General features: G+C 40.2%; 1 protein-coding gene across 1 annotated transcript in view; it reads left to right on the top strand.

The window, feature by feature from the left end:
• baiap3 (BAI1 associated protein 3) overlaps window positions 1-19213 on the top strand; it is a 39592-nt gene extending 20379 nt beyond the window's left edge. The window contains exons 7-34 of the mRNA XM_086176212.1: window positions 745-811; window positions 1279-1492; window positions 1619-1663; window positions 2390-2467; window positions 3172-3277; window positions 3422-3529; window positions 3959-4051; window positions 5514-5617; window positions 5710-5827; window positions 5999-6123; window positions 7864-7954; window positions 8144-8200; window positions 8290-8387; window positions 8511-8562; window positions 8701-8852; window positions 8949-9072; window positions 9792-9932; window positions 10055-10150; window positions 10424-10639; window positions 11199-11267; window positions 11366-11445; window positions 12024-12132; window positions 12690-12761; window positions 12871-12954; window positions 13206-13326; window positions 13399-13522; window positions 14239-14444; window positions 14636-19213. Coding sequence (XP_086032338.1) covers window positions 745-811; window positions 1279-1492; window positions 1619-1663; window positions 2390-2467; window positions 3172-3277; window positions 3422-3529; window positions 3959-4051; window positions 5514-5617; window positions 5710-5827; window positions 5999-6123; window positions 7864-7954; window positions 8144-8200; window positions 8290-8387; window positions 8511-8562; window positions 8701-8852; window positions 8949-9072; window positions 9792-9932; window positions 10055-10150; window positions 10424-10639; window positions 11199-11267; window positions 11366-11445; window positions 12024-12132; window positions 12690-12761; window positions 12871-12954; window positions 13206-13326; window positions 13399-13522; window positions 14239-14444; window positions 14636-14739 — 3054 coding nt within the window. The 3' untranslated portion in view covers window positions 14740-19213. The remainder of the gene's footprint in view (window positions 1-744; window positions 812-1278; window positions 1493-1618; window positions 1664-2389; window positions 2468-3171; window positions 3278-3421; window positions 3530-3958; window positions 4052-5513; window positions 5618-5709; window positions 5828-5998; window positions 6124-7863; window positions 7955-8143; window positions 8201-8289; window positions 8388-8510; window positions 8563-8700; window positions 8853-8948; window positions 9073-9791; window positions 9933-10054; window positions 10151-10423; window positions 10640-11198; window positions 11268-11365; window positions 11446-12023; window positions 12133-12689; window positions 12762-12870; window positions 12955-13205; window positions 13327-13398; window positions 13523-14238; window positions 14445-14635) is intronic.
• The last annotated feature ends 746 nt before the right edge of the window (window positions 19214-19959 follow it).

The raw sequence follows: 19959 nt of genomic DNA, 5'->3' as shown, positions 1-19959 counted from the left end.
GCCAGTGGATTGAAATATACAAATAGCAGAGAGCGCTTACATACAAAGCTCTAACACACAATATGACAATACTTATTATATGGTCTGCACAAACCGTGTGATTTATTGATTAACAACATCGGTTTGAGCATTGACCTGATTGTTTAAATAATCTTCATATACAGAAAAAGCAAGAGACCTCAAACAATAGAGAATTACTCTCCATTGGTCACAGCTCAAACAGCAGAATAAGAAACAGCAGTGATCGAAAATGTTTTCATTATAAATCTACTAAGGCTAATAACACATCACATGAGAGTAATCACATCACCAGTGGTCACAAAGTACAGATTTTAATGCTAGTATTGTTGTCAATACATTTTTCACAGTTGGAGGTGGTTCGAGTGGATTTGCTATTTTTGTTTATTATTTTGTTTATTTGCACGGTCGTATATTCAGAGCACCGATAACCTTTTAAGAGCCATAGTTTGACAGCAGTGGAGTGAAGTTTTAGATCTCAGACCTGTCACACTTGAAAAACCCATTTTATCTTTCTTCTATGTCTGTATCCTATGCAAAAGACCTTTGAAGACCCTCTGTTTGGCATTGAAAGCTTTTGCTAAACTGTTTGAAATGTTGTGAACATGTTTTACCCTTTCAACCCCCCCCCTCCCCAGTTGGCTGCGCCTCTTTATTTTTATTTTCAGAGTTTTGTTTTCCATTGGAAATTTAGAGTTATATACGGAGCATTTTTTCTTTCCACAGCGTGCCAGTTTTTCCTTAAGAGTCTCCGTTTTGAAAGCAAAGAATCTATTGGCCAAGGACGCAAATGGTAAGACAATTTAAGTACACAATGTATTATTTGTTTTTTTTGTTTTCACGGAAAAGCGGAGCAGAAAAGCTTTTAATGCCAGTGCCTCAGTAAATAGTCGAGTGCTTCACCTCCCATCAGCACAGATAATGTGGGTTTCTGAAATGATTAGCGCTCATGATTTGCCCAGCCTACTTCTGAAAAGCTGTAGTGTCACAAACAACAAAAACATGAACATACATCATTATTGAACTCTGTTTTTCCCCCCCTGTAAAACATTTGAGGGAATTGACTGCCCGCCTGTGTCTTTTTGTTGATCACAATCATAGCTGACTTTTCATAATAGATTCATAGCTGAATAGATTCATAGCTGGCTTTTTTTCAGTTTGATTAAAAGGTTGCAAATACTAACAGCCTCCTTAATATTAAAACCCCAAACTTTATAACAGAAAGCTTTTTTTGTTGTTGGTTTTTCTTCGGCCCACTAGGGTACAGTGATCCCTACTGCATGTTGGGAATTTTGGTGGGGCAAAGCCCCCGGGAACCAGAGGAAAAGAAAGAGAGAAAATTCAGTTTCAGGAAGAGGAAGGACAAGTTGGAGAAACGCTCCAGCACCAAGGAGGTGTTGCCTGCCAGGTGCATCCAGGTGACAGAGGTTAAACCGGAGACCCTTAATCCAGTGTGGGACGAGCACTTTGTCTTGTGAGTGTAGGACTTTTTCACAGTTGTGGTCTATGTGACCAGTACAACACATTAGCTCTTTATTTCCGGCATCAATAGCAAGCTCACAACTTAATTTATGATTTGTGACTGTTTTTTTTACTCCAGTGAGGTCGACGATGTCCACAGTGACCTGTTACATCTGGATATATGGTAAGGTTTCTGCACAGTGGCACCACCAGCAGCTCGATTGCCATCCCAGGACATGAATTACCTCCATCAAGCACATTTAGAATTTCGGTCATTATGTGTCTGGTTGGCACTTTTAATTTATCACTTGATTGAAGCTATCTATTTAGACTTTCTTTTTTATTAATTAAGAAAAAACAAACATGCAAAACTCTTACTGTGCGCCTGTTGTTTTTTACAGATAAATTAAAGAGATGCAGAAAGAGACATATTGGACATTGTGCTTTTCTAATGTCAATCAATTTTACATGAATACATATTGGATTACCCATAGTTACTTAAATGCAAAGATCGCTAATAAAAACAGACATTAACATATAAATTTGGATAAACAAAGTGCTCATAGTGGGGAGAATTGAACATTTTTAAAAAGTAACTGGTAGTATTTCTGAAAATATTTAATTTTTTGTATTTGATTTATGAATTAATTTCAAAGGAGTAGGACAGAAAGAGAGAAAAAAGACAGGGGGCAGAAAACTGTTTTATTTTTATTATTCATTACATTGCATGCGTGTCTGTCCGTCTGTCTGCCCATTTTATCTGTCTGTCTGACTGTTTATTTGTCTGCGTCAGTTTTCAAGTCCAGGTCTTGATTATGGATGCTGCAATTTATTGTTCCACAAGGAAACATGTCTTTTAACAGGAAATGAGAGGTCATTATGACCCCTAAATTATCCTGTCTATTTTCAGGGATCACGATGATGACGTGTCTGTTGCCGAGGCCTGCAGAAAACTTAATGAAGTCAGCGGTCTTCGCGGAATGGGCAGGTAGCATGACAAGTAGTACTTATAAATGTAAAGGTGGATGAATTAATCCCAATCAAGTAATGATAAATCATTTTATGTGTTGTCAAAGTCATTTTGTGTACTTTAGTGAAGCATACGTTTTTAATTCCACCCTGTCGCACTTAATAGAACATTCATTCAAACTCAAAGGCATTTAAACAGCCGGATTTATCTTGAATTAGGGGAGAGCTAGCATTTAATACAGTAATTGCTTTACACACCTACCCATGTTGATTTAAAAGAAGAAAAACCCTGCAGAAATCAGAATCATTTATCCTCTGTCCTGAAAGAACTAATTGAAGTAGAGAAATGTTCCGTGTCCTCAAGTCTGAATGCAGTATTTAAGTGGGTCACGAAAGGACCAAAAAATAACAGACATGTCTAATGAAATGGTTATGCCAATCACAGCCCATGGACAGAAAGCATCAATCTTGTGCGGAAAAAAAGAAAATCCAATGTCTGTTTTAAAAGCCCAATTAAATCAGAATTTAAAAGAGAAAAGAATGAATACAAATTCAGATAAATGTAAAAAAAAATTGAAGTTCAGCTTTTTTTAATTTAACTTGCTGCAGATCCAGCTAAATTTGAAAAAAAAAAAAATGTTGAAGTTCAGTTTTAATTGGACTTGTTTGGTCTGCAGCAAGCAGAGAAAGCCCTCATTACTCATGCACTTTTTTACCTCTTAGATACTTCAAGCAGATTGCAAAGTCAGTGCGGTCGAACGGGTCCGCATCATCGGGATCAGAAGAGAATGCCGATGACTTCCTTGGCTGCATCAACATCTCACTGAGTGTAAGTGTTCAAAGTGGAGAACCTTAAAACCAACCCTTCGCAGCCCCGAGCAGAAGACAAATCAAACAAACCCACAGTCAGACGCCAGAGGAGACATGTTCCCCTGGATGTATGTTAGTCATCCAACATGTTTTCCTCTGATAGGAAGTCCCTGCTGTTGGCTACGACACCTGGTTTAAACTGGAACCACGATCAAGTGCATCCAAAGTTCAGGGAGAGTGTCACCTGATGCTGAAGCTTTTCACCAGCCAAGTATGTACAATGATTATGTGGTATAACAACACATTTGGTCATATTAAGATTAAAAAAAAGCTGAAAAATGTATCGCAATTCCAAATGACATTACTTTCGACGCCCACCCTCCAACCCTTCATTGAGCCTGAGTGCCTGCAGCAGGTTGTCAGTTTGTCAGTTTGCTTTGACTCTCCTGTTTTTGCCCCCTGGGGTACAATCATGAACAAGTGATAGAAATAATTTAATTTAACCTGAATATCATAGAAATGGCCCAATTAACATAAACAAAAAATATAAGATATTGCCTAAATTGATCCTTGTTAGCTTGTTGTAAAAACATTTCAAGTATGTACTTGTTGTTATTCTTGATTGAATCCTTGCTGGAAAACAACTTTATCTCTGGAAGGTTTTGATATAACTTCATAATGTTTTGTTTTTTTTTCCTAGAGAGATACAACTTTGTCCAAGAGAGACTCAAATGTATCTATTCACAAGAAACTGCTGTGTCAGATTGTCGAGTACGAGCATGCTCACATCAAGGTGAGTTTACTTTGAATTATGCACTAAAAATATCCCATGTAAACAGAGATGGATGTGTTTTGGTTGGAAATCCCATTCATTTACCAGTTTGAATATCAACAACGGATTTGGCTGAAATGCCTGGGCACATATTCTCATTCGACGCAGACTCTCATTGGCTAAAAACAACAAAAAACTGGAGATAATAGATACTCTGCAAAGATATCTACTACTGTTTTCCTTTAAAATGTGCCACTACTATCACGGGGGGAGCCAAGTACACATGAGTCATAAGGTAGACCATTTCAAATGGGCCTGAGTACATTACTCCCAAGTGGGAGGCACTTGCACTTATCAAACCACACTTTATGGTCAAGTGTGCTCAGATCATTCATCCATACATTTTCTACCGCTTATCAGGGGTTGGGTAGCAGGGGCAGCAACCGAAGCAGAGAGCCCCAGACTTCCCTCTCCCCGGCTATATGGTTCAGCTCTTCCGGCGGAGATCCTGAGGCGTTCCTAAGCCAGCCTAAAGACATAGCTCTCACACCAGCTCAGATTCCCTCCCCACCAGAGAGTTGACATTCATGTCCCAAGAGCCCGGCTTTGCAGCTAAGGACTGGACCACCACAGTCTCCCTCTCTGGCCACCAAGGACCACCCTTGGTCCTTCCTATGGGTGGTGAACCGAGTGGAAGAGGGATGCACGTTATCCTTTCAGGCTCCTCCTGGATGAGTTCCCTGGGGTGCAGGGCCAGCCTTCAGGCACTCGACAGCCCCAGGACCCGACTCCGGAAGGAGGCCTGGTCACCCACATCCAGGCATGAGAAAGCTGGTTCCATTTTGTTCAGTCATCGATTGAGGGTCTTCTGAGCCGTGCTTTGTCTGGTCCCTCACCTGGGACCTGTTTGCTTTGGGTGACCCTTCCAGGGGTATACAGCCCCTGACAACTTAGCTCCACCACGATAAGGTGGCAACTGGAGGTTGAGTTTTCCTGTGCTCAGTGCCTAAGGAAAATCCCTCTTACTCATCAAATTCTATCGGTGCTTGTGAAGCATATGTGTATGCCTTTGCATTCGGTCCAGCAGTGTCTAAAATATAAATCCCGGATTAGAGACAATCATCCCCTGGGCTCACCACCCACAGGAAGGGCCAAGGGGGTTGGGTGCAATGTGAGCCGGGTGGTGGGCGAAGGGGACTTTGGCGGTCCGATCCTCGCTGCAGATGCTGGCTCTTGGAACATGGAATGTCACCTCTCTGGTGGGGAAGGAGCCCAAGCTGGTGCGCGAGGCTGAGAGATTCCGACTGGACTCTTTGGAGGAAAGTGAAAAGACACACATATTCACACAGCGGATGATCTCTCATTATGTTATTCGGGGTCGATTGAGAACAAGACATCCCTCGGTTTCAATGTCCATGCGGGAAGACGTGGTCGTATTTTGGATGTACAAAAACACAAGACAATGTTTTGAATGTCTTCATAGCGAGAGCCTTACAACTGGAACGGGCAGGTTAGCCCTCCAGCTTGGACTGTGTTGACCCACCATGCTGTGCAAACTGATCTATCACCCCTTCAGCAGGCAATTATGTGAGTATTATTGGAGTTATTAGTGAAGGTAATCTAATCAGATCCAGAGGCTTTAGCATCAGGTAAAAGGGATATTTTTTGTTTGAATGCAGTCGATGGCAGTGTTACAGCAGCCATCATCGAGCCCAAAGGGTGTGCTACTCCCTCCTGCTGCGCCTCCTGAGGACCATCGATGCAGAGTGGGACCCTCCCGCTGTGAGGGGAGACCTGGTAGGTTATCCACCACAGGCCTCCCGGTAGGAAAATGCCTTTCATCATCTGGAAACAGTCACCTCATTAGCTCAACTCTTCACTGACATTCATCAAGGTTTTTGGTCCAGCCAAAAATGTCTCACAGCCAGTGTACTCGAAGCTATAACTGAGGGCCGTTCCTGTGTCCAGGAGAGGCAGCTGTCAGACAGCTTCAGGCTGTACACAGAGCACTGCCTGTGCCTGATGAAGAACATGCGTCAGGTTTTCCCCAGTGCCAGCGCCGCTGCCATTACACGCTACGAGCTCATGCTGAGGTAAAAAAAATCACACTGCCATTACATCACGTCAAGCACTCGCCCTCGCCATACCAGGAACACACTCGAGCTCTCTACCCAACAGAGAGAGACGACATCCAGTCAGTCACACTTTCTGGAGGAAGCAGCGTTGGGATCCTTCCCAGAAGTATCTTAATCATTACTCATTACTCATGTCAGTAGAGACAGTCGGCACAGTTTGTTATATAAAAGCTGGACCCTGTGGACTCCCTGAGAGGCGATTGAGAAAAATAAATCTGTTTTCAAAATCTGATCAGAAATCTCCTCTGTAAAGCACATAAGAATAGGAAAAAAACAACATTTTATTCAAAATATATGGTGAAAAAAAACAAAGGATCACCAATTACTTCTCTGAGGTGGCTTATGTTTACAGGTGAGGAGGGGTCAGGTTAGTTAGTGGACTGTAACCCTGAACCACAGTGAATTAAACTAATTTTAAACTGTACCACTTTTCTGATAGTGAAATTGTTATGGACAAGAGTAAGAAGAGAATGAGTGGAGAACAACAAAAAAGAAAACAGTGGCATTTCGAAATGTCATTTGACATGAATAAAGTATTAATGTAAGTATTGAATAATGTATAAAGAATATAAATGAAAGAAGAAAATAAAGTTACAGAGGTTTTTCAAGCTTACAATTTTAATTTTGTTCTATTAAGAAATGGAAAGGCTGTACATATTTTCATAATGCGATGTTATGTTAAGAGTTAAATGAACAGATTATGGATCAGATGGTTTGCCTAACAAAATAATACCCACATATGTCTCAATAACCAAAATGCATCTCAGTGCTGGTACATTTTAGTCAATTTTTTTCCCAATTTAATTCATAATGAGAAAAAAGACTGAACTTGTCCAGGATAGTTATGATTGCAGCAACACATGCTGCAAGATCAGTCTCGGACAAAAAGAGTCCCTTGCATATAGCAGTAAGTTCCTTTTTGCCAAAATAGAGCAGTTACTTTGAGTGACATCTGTGTCACTCATCAGACCTGTCTGTCTTTTAAGGGATGATAAAATGCAGAATTTCTGCTGCCTGTCATCCATGATCTATGATCCTGTCAAAACATTTCCTCAAAATTTTTTCTTCATAACTTCTTGTTAAAACCTACAGAAAAGTAAGGAACTACAAAAAATACTAGTAGAAAAGTTTTAAACCAACTGAGACAGAAAATATCTGTTCTAGTTTATTTTCTCTCTCTCAATTGCTTCCTATGGCGTCCATCATAAGACATCTGCACCAGTGCATTGCTTTTATAGATGTAAAACAACAAGTGCAGCTCCTACTATCATATCCTGCTTCCATTCCACCGATTAATATCAGTCACGACATGTGAAAAAGCCATTAACAGTGGAGAGAGGACCAAGAAGCTCTTTAGGCTGTGGATTGAGAGACTGTCACTTAAGACCTCAAATTCCCTCCCATGATTCAAAATGATGTATTCCTTATTTCTAAAGCTGAGCTTTTGAACTTTTATTGTGCAATATGAGTGTCTGTAGAGTTTAATAATCAAAGGTCCAAGTGAAAACGTCAACTTCCTTGGGTGTCACTTAAATTATGTTTTTTTATTGATGGTTCAAAACACACACAGACATACAGACGCACACACATGCAGAAATAGAACAGAGAAGTTTTCATGTTTTCTGAATCCACTGAGCAGGAAAAAAAAACAATGCATGCAGCCTCAACCCCTATTTTTTGCTTGTTTGTGTACGCCAGGGGGATCGGCTACATGCAAAACATGCGAGCTTTTAAGACTGTGTGTCCACTGAGAAATGAACTGCATTTGGACATCACTACTGCCATCAAGGTAACAACGGAAGCAAATGTCTCGTTACATAAAGAACATTTCGGAACATTGTAACACACATTATGTGAACAGGAAAAGCGTGGTTCTCATTTCTGCTCAGATGTGAGTTGTGTGTGAGGGTTGTGGCTAATAAGGTAATTAACTACAAAAATAGTAAGAGATTTTTTTTTCATGTAATATCCCCCTCAGAAAGGAACGGCAGAGTGGTACGAGAGCTTAATTGCACGATATAAGCCCGAGGAAGGGGTACGTCAATGTGTTTTTTAGGTTTACTTTGGGTTTTCAGTCTCTGCGACCTTCTAAAATTCGTTGCGTTGTTGTGCTTGACAATATAGACCCTGGAGGAACAGCTTAAAAGGCTGGTTGTTGTGGTCGATGCAGTGTGTGCAGACATGCAGAGAGCCCAGAATATCTACAACAAACTCTTCTACAGGTGATTATCAATGCAGGAGATGGAGCACAACTTAGAGCGATATACGAATAGGAGAATTGTATCTAAATTATAATGTCATTTAATCAAGCTGAAGCCTCGGTTTTCTTTCTATTTCTCTCATAGTGCAGTAAAAGTGGATTTCTTCAGCATATCATACAGGCAGCTGGAGAAACTGGTACGTGCGTCAGCAAGGATAATTAGAAACGGAACTTGTTAAAAACATCCCTCAGAAGGCATTTTTCATCACACTGGATTGTTGTCTTCTTCACTTCTTCAGCCCTGGTATTTAGAAACAAATCCTCTCCTCCCCTAGGTAGCTGATGATGTAAATGTTGCGATGGAAAGGGTGTGTGGGACTCTGGAGCAGGAGAGCTCTAGACTGACTCAGACGATGGGAGAGACCATCTTCGAGCTCTTTATGTCCTTGAAAATCCTTAAGGGCTTCAGAGAGTTTCTTCCTCTCAAGTTGGTTCTGAGTTTAACCAATAATTGGTCATCAGTCACTTCTTCAGAAGGATAGCTCCAGCTTTTTTTTTTATTGACTATGTGAATCTTTTACAGGGATGCTAAAATGTTGGCTTTAACAGGCTTTCATAATTGGTTCAAGTCCTCGATTCACAAGTATCTGCAGATTGTTCACGACAGATCCTGTGACCGAATCTGCAAGGCTGTGGAGACGGATAAGGTAAAAGACTACTGTTCATCAGAGTATATATTCATATTTAAAATTATTATAATGGATATGTGCTTTCTTTCGATATGTCGATATGATCACATGAATCAAATAGTGCTATAGCCCAAAAGCAACCCATAATGGCACGCATTTATAATCTTCCAGAATTGTAAACTATTGAAGTGGGATTGAAAATGACTCATTTATTTGTGAATGTTTTTTTTTTTGGAAACAATAATAGAAGTGAATCAATCCCCTTGGAAAAACAGTGTTCCATAATGCCAGAAATGTCTTTCTGCAAGATGACACTGAGCACGAAAGGTTTTGAGCAGTCTTGAGGAACACTGTAATGATTTTAAGGTTGTTGACCTTATAATTGACTTGAGTAACTGTGGAATGAGCTGTCTAATGCACGTACTTTCTGGCTCAGAGGAATCCTTAGAGGACTTAAATGATCGTCCGTTAATAATTGGACACTCAGATGTCTGCATTCTGTCCATAGACCTGTCGGAGCTGTTTTGAATGCAGCACGGGTACCTAAACAGAATTAGGGCTCTGGCAATCATGTCATTGCTAATCCGTTTGCAATATCTTTATATATATTGACAAAACAAATAATATGTTAAACAAAAGGCTGAAAATGTTAATAAAGGAAATATCTTTTGATAAGGGCAAGTAAAACTTTTTCATGTCTCACCAGTAAAACACACTATGGTGTATTTTTGGTGTAGTTCGAGCCTGTACAGCAGGCCAAACACAGCTCCTCAGCGACAGAAGTCACAACTTGTTTCGGCCAGGTACGCGAAATCTGGCGGCAGCTTGCATGGCCAGACTCTGCGGGCGCCTTCATTTTTGTCACTCGTTTGACAGACGTGAGTAACACACTCATATCAGGCATTCAACAGTAAACACAGAGACATCAAGGTTGTGAATTTTTTGGGGACTTTTTTTCTAAATGAAAAAATAACAAGTCTGCTAATTGTATCTGTCGCAGAATTTTTGCAGCGAGGCCGTTTGCTACTCCGAGATGCTAACACGCAAGATTGAGAGGAACCAGCTGGGTCGAGATCATAAGAGCTTCACAGTGCAGGTAACGCCTGTAGCAGATAGAAATGGCGGAGGGCACATGTTGACGTGGGAAGTAAATGTCAACAAAAATTCACTCCGGCATCACAAAGGGCACAGCAGGAGATCAGCAGACCGATATGTTAATGCTAAAAAAAGCAGTTGCCTTTATCATTGTCAGTCATTTACACTTGCGTCCCATCCTTCTACCTTTCTGTAGCCCTGCTTCTTTTCCTTCTTTGTTTCTCCACCTCCACCCTCTTTTTCTCCTCTTCTGCTCCTCCTCGCTTCCTGCTAGCTCTGCATCGCCCTGAACAACACAGAGCACGTGCGTGTCTTCCTGAGTCACCTCCCTCGGGACCTGGACTGGTCAGGTTTGGAGCGGGCCATGGAGGAGTCCTGTGGGGTGGAGGGGAAGGAACAAGTCTACAAAGCTCTGAATGGACAACTCTTCAACATGGACCTGGACCTGCAGAGAGAAGCTAAGCGCCTCATTGCACTGCTCATGGATAAGGTGCTGCACATTGATACAGAGAATAATGATGTACATTAATATAATAATGATAATAATAATAATAAAATTAATAATAATAATAATAATCATCATTATTATTATTATTATTGTTATAAATAATTAATTAAATTATTATTATTATTATTATCATTATCGTTATTATTATTATTAATTTTGTTATCTTGCATTGTCAGATTTTTCTTTCTGTACCCACAATATTACTGAAATAATATTTTTCATTTTCCCGCTAACATTCTAAAATCAGTGATTGTGTTGATTATTAAAAATGTCTTTGGTAAAAGAAATTACTTAGCAATGACCAAAATACCAGCCACTACAGACTGATCTTAAGACATAATTTGTTTCGGGGGAGTTTGGTGGTACGCATAGGCGTTTATTTAAAAAAAGAAGACGGATAAGTTAAGAATGTTTTTGAACAAAAGTATTGAGGTGTAATTGGACAACTGAAAAATAACCTGTACCTATTATTCTTGTGTATTTTTATAAAAACAATTAGATGTCTAACTGTTTGAAAATGTTTGAAATCATTTCTTTCCAGATGCTGCCTGAGCTCCGGAAATACATCCAGCACATCAGCCTCTCTCCAGACTCCATCAACAGTGACGACGTACGTCTACAGTGAACTGCTACCGTTTTCATTAATCAATCTGTGAGGTTCATGGCTGCTGTGCCTTTGCGAAGGATGATAATTTTTCATTTCTCCAGGCTGTGTGCCCTCTAATGAAGTATTTGCAAGATACTATGGTGATACTCAGTGAAACCCTCGTAAAGGAGACTCTGGCTAGGTAATTACTCAGGCCCCCACACTATAACAACGACTTTTATTTGTGTTTAACAGGAACAGGGCACGCTGAATGTAGCTGTTCTTGGTAATTATTGAGCCACACTCTGCTTAATTGCTAATTTCCATCTGGAACGCCTGCGTAGCACATGATAAAAGTTTGACGAAGTTGAATCATTAAACACAAACAGGACAGAAACCATGTAAAGCAGATAATACAGGGGTACACGCTCACAAACGGATGCGCATGCCGCACATATGTCCTTCAGGACATTGAAATGAAACATCTCTGACTACAAGAGGTGGATTTATTGACAAGTTGGTCATATCATCCCTGTGCTGATTTGAAAAACCCGTGGATGTATATCTGATGGCAGGTCCAATGCAGTAACTTAACCACGGCTGTGTTTATCGGTCAAATGAGTGACCGCGCTATCCAGTTTCTCCTCTGTTTTTAAGACTTTATCCACATAATAACAGGAGTAGAAACATGTGGCAGCTCTGTAAATAAGATACTACATGCAATAATAATGAGACCTCTGGTGTGAATTGTGTTGCAATCTATTATTATCACCCTGGCAGGGTTCTCCAGAGCATGTGGGAGCTGCTCCTGCGGATGATTCTGGACACAGTAACAGAAAACAGGGGTGTTCAGGTGGAGTTTTACAACCGCTTCCAGTACACAGTGGAGGTGAGTTATCTCTGTATTTTACTTAATTCGGGTGGTCTTGATGTGATTGATGCCCACCAACAGGAGTGGTCCGCTTAGAAAGAGTATGTTTCGACACGACTAACATTATCATCATGTTACCATCCGCCGTTTATTAGCTCTGTATACTTCCTGCAGTGCAATTATTTGCATATATCACATTTCTGAAGTCACTAGCAGTTCTGCAACAAAGTGAATTCCCTCTTTGAATGACAAAGTAGGGGCTGCTGAATATTCCCATGCCAATTCAACCAGCTGGCGTGGTACGTGACAGATTAGCATGAAAAGTCATGTCATACCACACAAGTGGGCTGAGTCTTGTGTTTGGCAGCCACATGTTGCGTTCGCCTGCCAGAGGTTTCATGCTGTTAATGTGAACAACTTGTCAATCAAATGTTCCGAGCCCTGCATTCAGTAGAGATAAGATGTTTTGTGTGTGTGTGTGTTTGCGTGTTGGGATGGGGGGGGGGGGTGCTGTTCTCCCTTCTCATACATATAAATATATCTATTTATTTATTTTTTTCTCTCTCTCACTTTAGACCTTATTGCAATTCTTACATGCCAAAGGAGATGGTCTTTGCCTGGAAGACATGAAGAGTGGAGACTACAAGGTACAAGATCTTAAAATTCATGATTCCTGACAGTTCATGTCAGGAGTAATTTTTCTCACCACAATGTCATTCATCTCTTTCCACACTGATCTTCTTCATGCTGCTTCAGGGGTTGGAAGAGGAGCTAAAGCTAAATAAATGTTCCTCCTTTGAGCTGATTGAGCAGTACTATCTGGAGAAGATTTCCCAACAGGTACGTTTCAACTTGATGGCCTGACAATTTCATTCTAGCCCCGGAGTGGACAGAGGAGTATTGATCGCACAGCACACCGCTCTGTCTTGTGTTGTTTTTCCTCTGATGGAAAACCTGCTTTCTCTTAAAGAACATTGCCGATGAGCTGTTGTTCAGAGAAGTGACATCATTATTCCGATGACATTTGTTAATATAATTGATATGCCTTCGGGTGCTATTTCTGCATTAACAGAGTGTGTTTAATCTTGCAGAAAACACTGAAACACACCCGTTTTGGTCGGATCAGTGTGAAGTGTTACTACGATGCTCCGGAGCAGAGGCTGACCGTGGAGATTCTACATGCGGCCGACATCATTGCATTGGATGCCAACGGTAAATGGACACATAGGTTGTTGTTTTAGGACGTGTCTTTTCTCACTGCGCCTCTTTATCGATCCCCATCAGGGTTGAGTGACCCATTTGTCATCGTGGAGCTCTGTCCTCATCACCTTTTCCCTATGGCCAAGAGTCAACGCACGCAAGTGAAGCTCAAGACGCTGCACCCGGTTTTCGATGAATTCTTCTACTTGTGAGTAGCACTTCACTCCACCTTTCCCCCGATGTGTTTCAAACTGATGCGTGCTGAACCTCCACCTTGACTGCGATCTGCTGGCTTCTATTTAAGGAGATGTTGCATTTAAAAAAACTTTACACCTTTGATGAATTGGTTTCCTTGATAAGGAAAAGTTTGATCCAGCATTACCTTTAGGACTCTGAAAAATCATCTAGTTCGTATTTACCTTTGTTTGTCTGTCCTTCAGCAGTAAAATAGCTCTTTACCACATTTCAAAGCCTTTTTTAAGCACCTGGATTTCTTTAGAAATAAAAATGTGAAGAAAGTTAACAAATTACATAAAGTCAACCAGAAACGAAAGAGAAATACGGACAATTTACTTTGAAAAATAATCAGTTCATTAGTTTTAGAAAATATTAAAGGAAGCACAAATATGTGATCGATGCATGAAAAAAAATCTCCCCCATTATATACTTGGATACTGTATAACACAATATGAAATCTATCTATCTATACATCTATGTGAATTTGCTTTCTCTTATTTTTGTTTGTTTCTCACTGTGCTCATTTTTGTTCTATGCTCCTCTTTTATACTACTAACATTACTGACGCTTACAGTTGCATATGGTTTTTACGCCACAGTATAATATTCTAACTTTTTAAGTCCCCCAGTAAAATCCCTGAGCTTTTGCTAAGACACTTGATGCTATTTTTCCTTTCGTTTCATCCAGTCACGTGAGTCCTGAGCAGTACAGACACAGGTTCGCCTGTTTAACCTTCACTGTGATGGACTACGACTGGCTCTCTACCAATGACTTTGCCGGTGAAGCCGTCGCCCCTCTCAGCGACTTCTGCTGGCCGGGGCGCCCAAATGCCACAGCAGCCGGGAAAAGTGTCCAGCCTTTCATACTGCACCTGTCTCGCAGTAAACCAAGTGGTACATTACCCGTAGCTTTAGGCTGTGCTTGCTTCTTGAACACAAACATAATATAAGCTCCTGGTAGAACCAGAGGGTTTGGGTCTGGGTTTCCAATTACTTCTCAGATATGACATGAAAAGCCATTCAATCGGCAGATATTTGTGGCAGGTGTTAAAAATTCTCTCTATCTGTTTGCTTTCTGCCCTCAGAGAAGCCAATCATGAGGATGCTGGACGCTCGCGTCGGAGACAGGGAGGCTCAGGAGTTTGTCCGCAGGCTGAAGGAGATTGAGAAGTCAATGGAGGAGGAGTAAAAGCTGTCAACAACCACCTGTTTTGGTGTTTTCTGACCACGTATTGCGACGTGTGCTTTTTGTACTGGTACGATGTTTACAATATATCTCTTTTTTTTTGTTTTTTTACAATATTTAATGTCATTGTTTGTTCAGTGATTATACCAAATTGAAAAGAGTAAAAAAAAAAAAAGGCAAAGAGCAAATCTCACAACTGTTTTCTAACTGGGAGATGAACATCCTGTCACTGTGCAACCCTATGCTGTCTCAGTTAAACTATATTTTAGAAATAGATAGTTGAATCTAAATGGTACTAGTCTATATTTTTTGTAATGAAGTTATTGTTATCTTTGTCGTATGATCTTTGATATGATAGACTAAGAACTATTTTGTGGAAGTAGCTTACATATCTAATAGTAGTCAAAGTAAATCTATACCTCAAATATATTCATTACTCACAGGGCGGGGTTTTAAATGTACCGAGTGTTCACGTCATGGGCGGTGATTAAGGAGATCATTCACTCAGCGGTTTGATACAGTTTAAGGACCTGAACTCTTTTAGAAAATTACAAGCCAATAGCTTATTTCATTTACAAATCTGCTATCATGTTTCACGCTTTCAATTTTCATACTCAGGTCAAAAGACTGGAAATGTTAACTTTAGCCACCGAGCAGTGGCATCATCCATTTTCTGTTTTTTGACTTGCGAGAAAAAGAAAAAAAAAAACAAAACGCTTTTTTCGGTATTGGATTTATGAAATTTTTCTTTTTCTTTTTTATTTTAAATTGTTGTCCTAAAAGAAAAAAAACAAACACTTGATTGATTGCTTCCCAGCAAAGAGTGAAAAATGAAAATCCCTAGGACAAGAAGGAAATAATGAATACGTTTCACTTAGCTTTGGGGAAGACACTTCCTGAGATGCAGTCAGACAGATGAGCAGTAGAGAGGTCTGAGACACACCGCTCCCACCCAGCCTCAGAGGAACAGGCCAACTCAGTTCATTCATCTTTTCAGATTGCTCCTCATAAGGCTCCTGATGGGTCAGTGACAGGGTCAAAGACGACGGTGCCTCAGTGGTGGAAGGACCGATTCTTTTTACTCATTTCTCGCTGCCGAGATCCGGAAACCGACGTCTTAGCAGAGACGCGCACACGGGTTGACTTAAACACAACACTGACAAAAGCAAACGTGTGAATTGATTGCTGTGGTTTATGAAGAGATCCGAATGGTGATTTATTATTTCTTCATGTCCAAATTGATAATCACTTCATTTATCCTTTCTCATGAGTTTGGCAATTAAAATCAAACTTTGAGTCTCATTTAGTAGGCCAGTGTGAAAGGGAAATGTCAAGAGAACGTGACTGCTGATAATTGGAAATAAGATATCACTCTCTTTTCAAAAAGAGAGCACATCTCAGTGTGAGACTCAGGGGCGACTGTACGTATGTCAGAGTGATAGAAGTTCAGGGGAAGGAAAACTAACTGCAGCTGAAGAGGTCATGTGGCGTTCATGACATTCTCGAAAAAGTCATGAGATATGGTAAAGCCCGTGCAGCCAGCATGGGGATTAATCTCTTAAAGGGAATAAGACCAGAAAGACAAAATAAAGAAGCACGGTTTGGGTCCCGACGAAATTTTAGCAGCATTTTGTTTCTTGTCGTTTACGACAGCAATCTAGGAGTCACATTCTGATCCCTTCGTTTTGAAGAAAGAAAAGGTACTAAAAAGGAAAAATGATGCCACAAATCACTGTTTTTCTTGAAGGCTTTCTTGATCAGTAAACACCACTGAGGTCCTCAACCGCAGACTCCGTCGCTGCAAATCAAATCTCGCATCTTGCAAAAGTCAGAGTCAGAGATGGACACACTTAACCAGACAGCAGCTGCTGCATGACAGAAAAGTCATTGACTCTGATCAACCGCATTACCATTTCTGCTAAATCTCCCGTCTCATCTACCGCAGCGAACAAACACGGACGTCTTGTTCTGAACCATTATTTCTCGTTGATGACCAAACCACTAAACAAACATTCCCAGAGGAAAAATGAACTGAAATGTCAGGTGGATTAGCTGCTGATTTTGCGGTATGTTAAAAAAGCTGCCCGTTCCACGCTGACCAAGAAATCAAGAGATGAAAATGGGAAATTAAAGAAAGAATACTTTTTATTAAAGTACAGTATTCTCATGAATATAGCTAATTCAGTACTCCTTTAAATCCCAGAAGGCAGCACGATGTGTGTCCTTGACTGGTAGCAAATGCACTTTGTTGACTTTCTCTTTGGTCTTTGTGATAAACTCTGCTGTTAATCAAACAGGAAGCAGGCAGCAGTTAACTAACCTAAAGCAAACCAAGCATTTCTAATATTTCACCAAAGACCACTTATTACTACTGGTGCGCAGTGATCACCAAAATATTTGTTAAAAAACATAAAGAGCAGTCATTGATTGCAGTATTTGGTGGGAAGCCTTACCTGTCTGCTGCTGTTTGGATTTGCAGGCATATTTTAAAAGTCAGGTCTCAGAACAACTCCAAAGTTACGTGCCTGTTAGTGTGTGAGCCTTGTGTGTGTGTGTGTGTGTGTGAGTGTGTGTGTGAGTGTGTGCGTGTGTGTGCGTGTCTGGAAAAGAAAAAAAATAGGTCGAGCATAAATCTAGACCACATTTTTATGTAACTGGAACACCAGTAGACAACCAGTCGAAGGCCCTGTCTCCTGTGCAGGGTCAGGTTTACAATGCAAGTAAAAAAGAAAAAGAGAACATTTTCTCAGTCAGATACTTGAAAAAAAACCCTTTTTGACTTTTTGATGGTAAAAATAAATTGGTGCCAGGGTGTGCACATCTTACACTAGACTGAGTGGAACCACAAAGATTAAGCTATTCATATATGTCATTATTTAGACAAAAGAAACAACTAAAAATACAAAAGGCTATAGAAGAAAGCTAGTCAAAACTTGTTGTTTCTCTGAAAGGGGTCCGGTGAAGTTTTTTCTCAAGTAAAACAAATCTGTTTACTATGTTATTACAATGTAGCTTGGGTCAAATTAATAAAATATGCAGTATTTATATGATTCAAATCCCACATTATTAATACCCTGCATGTACCCTTTGCATATTTTTCCATATGTGTGATTAAGATTAGAAACTTTGCAAGACCTTGGCGAAGCCCATGTTATATCAAATGTATTTAACACTCCGGGAATCTGAAAAGAATAATTTCTCAATAAAGCGTTACCATTTTAAAGCACATTTAGACTGAAATCCTACTTGGGAAATGTCAATGTCACTTATGTAGCCTTGACTGAAATCCTTATAGAATCCCAAACCGTCACATTTATATTTATTTTTTCTCAAACATGCTGAGCAGCACTTACAGAAAAGGCGAGATGAAATAGCCTAAAGGGGTTAATACTGTAGATACTATTTAACTATGGGATTTTATTTGGGGAAAAAAGAAACACCTTCATGACAGTGCAAACACAATGGAGTAGAAGAAGAGTAACACTGTAGCAAGTCCTGATATATTAGCACCAAATTATCACACCGACAGCATTTTGATAGTGATGTGACTTTACGGTAGCTGCTTGTGTCATGCTTTGTGGTTTCCCCGTGGATTATGACAATGCACGCAAAAAAAAATTAATGTCTACGCCTGGAAAGTGTGTTGTGTTACAGGAATTGTTCAGGCACTCAGGAAAGCTGCCTTAGGAAAAAAAAAAAAAAAAAAATCGCTCACTCCATCACATCACTTTTTTTTATATTCCTCCAGAAAGATTTCATTCGCTCTATCTTTATTACCTGACTCTTTTAATGTTGGATATTATTAAAAATGACCTGCCATGTATTATTCACCTCCCCCTGTGTGAGCAGCAGGCGGATGATTTTTCAGTGTAATATCTCATAGATTAGTTCCCCAGAGACAGGTAATCTTGCCTATATAAGTGCAGAAGACTCTGTTTTAAAAAAAATAAAAAAAAAAACAATTGATCTTGTGTGATGGTTTTCAAATTCAGACACATGTATGTTCGGTCTTTAAGTAGTCAGTGAAGTCGCTGTACGATCAGAGTATTCCCTCCAATGTGCATTTCATAAATGGCTGTTGTTTTGCTGCCTGCGGTGATATTAGAAGAAGAAAACGCAAACAAAAATAATTAAAAAAAAGAGGGGCATGGGCTATGTGTGCGTGGGGTGGGGGGTGGGGGGTTAGAAAACATGTCAAACGGCATAAGACTGTGAATCTACAATCTAATCACACTTTCCTGAAATAGGAGGATGTTTTATTCAATTTTTAAGTATTAATACAGGAGTATTGCTGAATCAGTGTAGTCCAAATTTGAAGGCAACCTCTGGTGAAAAATGTGTCTCGAGGCAAAACACCTTGAATTCGTTATTGTAAAAGTGATCTATTTGTCTTTCAACTGTTAATGCCTGTATTGCTGTTTATTGGATAATACATTTGGGAGATGTCTGTGGCCTTGAATAAAAATAATATTTCAATTTGAACTTGGCGTCTTCTCTTAGTGCAAGGAAGCTAAAATTGTTTTAATGCATTAATTCCATTTAACAGTGCAACATTTCCTTTAATTATAAGGTTCTCAGCTCCGGCCTTTATTTTCTCTCCATCCTCCTGCATGGACCTCTCAGTCAGTGGACTGCGGACCTTTTTCTTGTCCTTTTAATTTATTTCCTCCCCTCCACAGCAGCAAGCTGGACATCAAACACACCCCATAATGCCAGAGCACCAGCAGAGGAATAGGATACGAACACAGGGATACGAGAGCATCCAGTATGAAATCAGAGGAGCAGACACATCATGACATGATCGCTCTGCTGTCCAGTTTTCCCACATCACTGCTGGAGCTCCTGCTGTGATCAAATTCCTGTCATGAAGATCAGATGACAGGTTGTGCACTCTAAAGTAACATCCTTGTGCTGAGTGTATGTGAAATGCCCCCAGTGCCTACACACACAAACACACACCACATTAATTGGTGCAGTGTTCATTATCTGCACAGCATTTTAGTACTTTACTGTCTCTGTTTCTGGGTGCTTCACATTGTAAAACTGGGTCCCGCCGGCTCCCTCCTGTCTTGCACAAAAATTCAAAACACATGCCGGAAAAAATTGCATGGCAACGAATACAAACTCCGTGCCTCTCTCACATCCGTTTACTGCTAATTCCTAACCAAGAAAAAGCTCAATAAATTCAAAAAATTCCATTTATTCAAGCACACGGCTCAATAT

The sequence above is a fragment of the Fistularia commersonii genome, chromosome 28 (assembly GCF_037954325.1).
Source record: "Fistularia commersonii isolate RoL2024-O1a breed Wild chromosome 28, RoL_Fcom_v1.0, whole genome shotgun sequence".
Lineage (NCBI taxonomy): Eukaryota > Metazoa > Chordata > Actinopteri > Syngnathiformes > Fistulariidae > Fistularia > Fistularia commersonii.
The sequence above is the reverse complement of the archived record's forward strand: the minus strand, read 5'-3'. Positions and strand labels throughout refer to the sequence as shown.